This window comes from Penaeus vannamei, unplaced genomic scaffold (assembly GCF_042767895.1).
Source record: "Penaeus vannamei isolate JL-2024 unplaced genomic scaffold, ASM4276789v1 unanchor3857, whole genome shotgun sequence".
NCBI classification, from domain to species: Eukaryota; Metazoa; Arthropoda; class Malacostraca; order Decapoda; family Penaeidae; genus Penaeus; species Penaeus vannamei.
Window position 1 is genome coordinate 7501 of NW_027216837.1, and position 3427 is coordinate 10927.

Sequence of the window (3427 nt, forward strand, 5' to 3'; positions counted from 1 at the left end):
GAGTCTCCACGATTTCAGGTTTGTTGAAGTATTCTATGTGATACTGCCCTTTACTGAAAGCTTTTTCCCAATCAGTTTGCTCTTTCACTTCTTGGTCAACTTTAAGCCAGCGTGAACTACTACTCTCCCCACTTGCAGTTGTGTAGATTATACTGTAACCATTGACAACTTCTGCATTTGTGTAATCAGTATTTTCTTTACTTACGACACCTATGATAAGGTCTTTGTCAGAACCATCTTTGTTAACATTGTGCTTTGCCATATGTTCATTTAGCTGCCCCTTCTTGGAAAATTGTTCACCACACTCTATGCATTTGTGAAGCTCATTATTTGCATGTATCATCATGTGCTGCTTCAGGCTTGATTTTCGTGAAAAGGCTTTCCCACACTCATTGCACCTATGTGCTAGCACACCTTTATGAGTCATTCCATGTTCCACCAAGCTGGACTTCCTTGTGAATTCCTTTCCACACTCATTGCACTTGTGGGGGGTCTCACCAGTATGAATCATCAGGTGTTGATTCAAGCTTGACTTTCTTGAGAACGCTTTTCCACACTCATTGCACTTGTGAGGTCTGTCACCTGTATGGATCATCTTGTGCTGATTTAAGCTGGATTTCCTTGAGAAAATTTTTCCACACTCAATGCATTTATGGGGTCTAGTTTCAGTAAAGACAATCACAGCAGGCGTCTGGGCTGCCTTTTCAGGTACCCCCTCTCCACATTTATTGCACTCAATAAGCCCATTGCTGGTATGTATCAATATTTGATCTGCTAAGTTAGACTTTAACATCACAAAGTTTCCACATTTGTTGCACTGACAGAATTTGTCACCTGAATGTATTACCATATGCTGCATCAGGTGTGCTCTTTGAGGAAACACTTCACCACATTTAACACATTTGTGTACTCTGTAACCTGTATGGATCATCATATGCTGCGTTAGGCTAAATTTCCTTGTGAAAGTCTTCCCACACTCATGGCATTTGTGAGGCCTGTCACCAGTGTGAATCATAAAGTGCTGAGTCAGTGTAGATTTTCTAGAGAATGCTTTTCCACATTCTGTACATTTGTGGGGTCTGCTGTTTGCATGGATTACTATACATTGTTTCTGGGTTTGTGCCTGGCAGAACTCATCCCCATACTGACTAGTTGCTTGTGAGGCTTCCCAAGCTTCAGTTAAGATCTTTTCTTTCAAACTTGACATTCTCAGAATTTCATGCACAGATTCAATAAAATACAGAAAATCTAGCAATACTGCATCACCACCAAGTGAAAATCATCCTTTGTTGTTTCTCACAATGTAAGCTTGTTATCTAACAATTATTTTTATATACAGTTACTTAATCTTTAAACTTTTAATGCAATTTTTTTGTGTAAAAAATACAGAATACAAAAGTCAGCATGCTAATCTCAGGAAAACTACAGCACTGGAGATTATTTGAATACTGAAACCACTCTTCCGCAATCTCACAATCTCAGGACCAAAGTTTTACCGGCTATTCTCTTAATCTTCACCCTTCTTCACGTTCTACCGCTGAAGATGGCCTCACATCATATCTGAGAAACAAAAGTCAAGTTATTTCTCTTCCTCAAGAATATACAATCTTCTTATGCATAAAATTTAGATAGGCTGTGTGAAGTCTAAAGATCAATACACTAAATCTTTTCTCATTACTCAGAAGTATTACTAAGAATATTTCTCAAGATGATCTAAACATACCATTAAAAACATCTGGCCTATTTTTTACAAACCAGTTTCCAAAAGTATTCATTTTTCTTGTGAGTGGCTGTTAGTCACCTCACACATTACATTTGTTAAGATATGCAAAAAAGCAATCTTCCCCTCACAGCAATCATTATTTAATTTTACCTTCACTTCACAGAAGCAATGAAAAAAGGTTCCATAATATATATTGTTTAAACAATATCATACAAGAAAATTAAATCTTAACTACTATTCACAAAGCCATCCAAATTTTATATGAATTTCATACTAATCAAATTCAAATGCTGAAGTATAATAGTTCATTCAAAAATATACAAAATATATATTGCAAATGAACAGGGGGGGTTTCATAATCCGTATTATAATCACAAATGAAAGTAATGTTATACTAGAGCCATTCATAACAAATTTTATAATGAGATATATTTCTTACAAATGCAGGAAAAGACCAAACTACACTTAATCTAAATGTACTTAGAGCAAATATCGTCTAAAAAGATGCATTTAATTACTCTGGGTCAGGCTACAGAAATAGTCTCCAGATTTACATATTCAACACATCTGTTGTAACAGTGCCTACATATACATAGAGAAAGGAAAGATCACTTCAGGTTTATGATGTCCTTAATCATGTTCGGCTAGTAAGCAGACCAAATCTGGAAATTTATGGCTGAGATTCCTCCTGCATACTGTAATGTTTTAAGTCTGATGCATAGCTGGGAAGGCTGGTGTCCCATTTTTGCAAACTTCAGTGAATGAGGACCCAGCATTATATAAAATATTTCAGATAATCCATAGTTCTATGTTTGTGTGTGCATATTCTACATATGTATTTATTTCTCTCTTCTTTTCTCTTGGATACTTCCTAACATCTATCATATTCTCTATAAATTTTAGAACCAAGAATGTTATCAATCAATGCAAAGACTTGAGCACATTAGCCACAGATACATTTCCTGCCAAATTTCACTTAGCTGCCTGTATATACTTAGATATAAACAGACCATCAAAATGACCATATAAAATCAAAAATTACAACTTAGCATGAGCTTGAGGCCCAACTGTAAAGAATGACATGCAATTGCAATTAGGGTTGCCTCTAGCACAAGAACAAAGAGCAAAGAGGCATCTACTTTACATGTTCTGAGAGGATAAGACGATATCTAGGGTTTATCACCAATAAATATGCCATACTGCAATCAATATGACCTCTCACAGTGTTCCTACTTCTGCTGTGTTCATGCAAGAGCTATTGCTACCATCCTGACATATAATTGGACAGTTGACACAAGGTAAGTTTTGAATGGTGGTTGTCTAGAGACAAACTGAGTTTTTAATCATTTTTTTACCAAAAGCTAGCACTTTTCCAAAGGCTGATCTGTTTATCCACCATCCAGTGAGTATTAAAATGGCTCTCACAGATATCACATCTATATTTGAAATAATTAATTTTCAACTGTAACAGAAATGTGTCTTGAACTTCACTGATCTATCAATACTAAGAAAATCATAGATTTCATATAGCCTACTAAAGAAATATCCAATAATTCTATAAATCTATTTAATTTCTTCAGCTTACTTTACCTATGTCTAAACATCCTTATACACTTCAGAAATATAGTAATGAGTTATGCATATCAGGTAACATCCTTAAATGAATGAGATGAATGTGTGAACATCTGTGTTTTCACCAGCTGT

The 3427-nt window shown here is 35.5% G+C and overlaps 1 protein-coding gene across 1 annotated transcript in view; it reads right to left on the minus strand.

Annotated features, from left to right (window-relative positions):
* LOC138861275 (zinc finger protein 83-like) overlaps window positions 1–1586 on the minus strand; it is a 1921-nt gene extending 335 nt beyond the window's left edge. Inside the window, exon 1 of the mRNA XM_070120229.1 lies at window positions 1–1586. This exon is cut by the window's left edge and continues 335 nt beyond it. Within this exon, the coding sequence (XP_069976330.1) occupies window positions 1–1207 (1207 nt within the window). The 5' untranslated portion in view covers window positions 1208–1586.
* Window positions 1587–3427: the final 1841 nt, after the last annotated feature.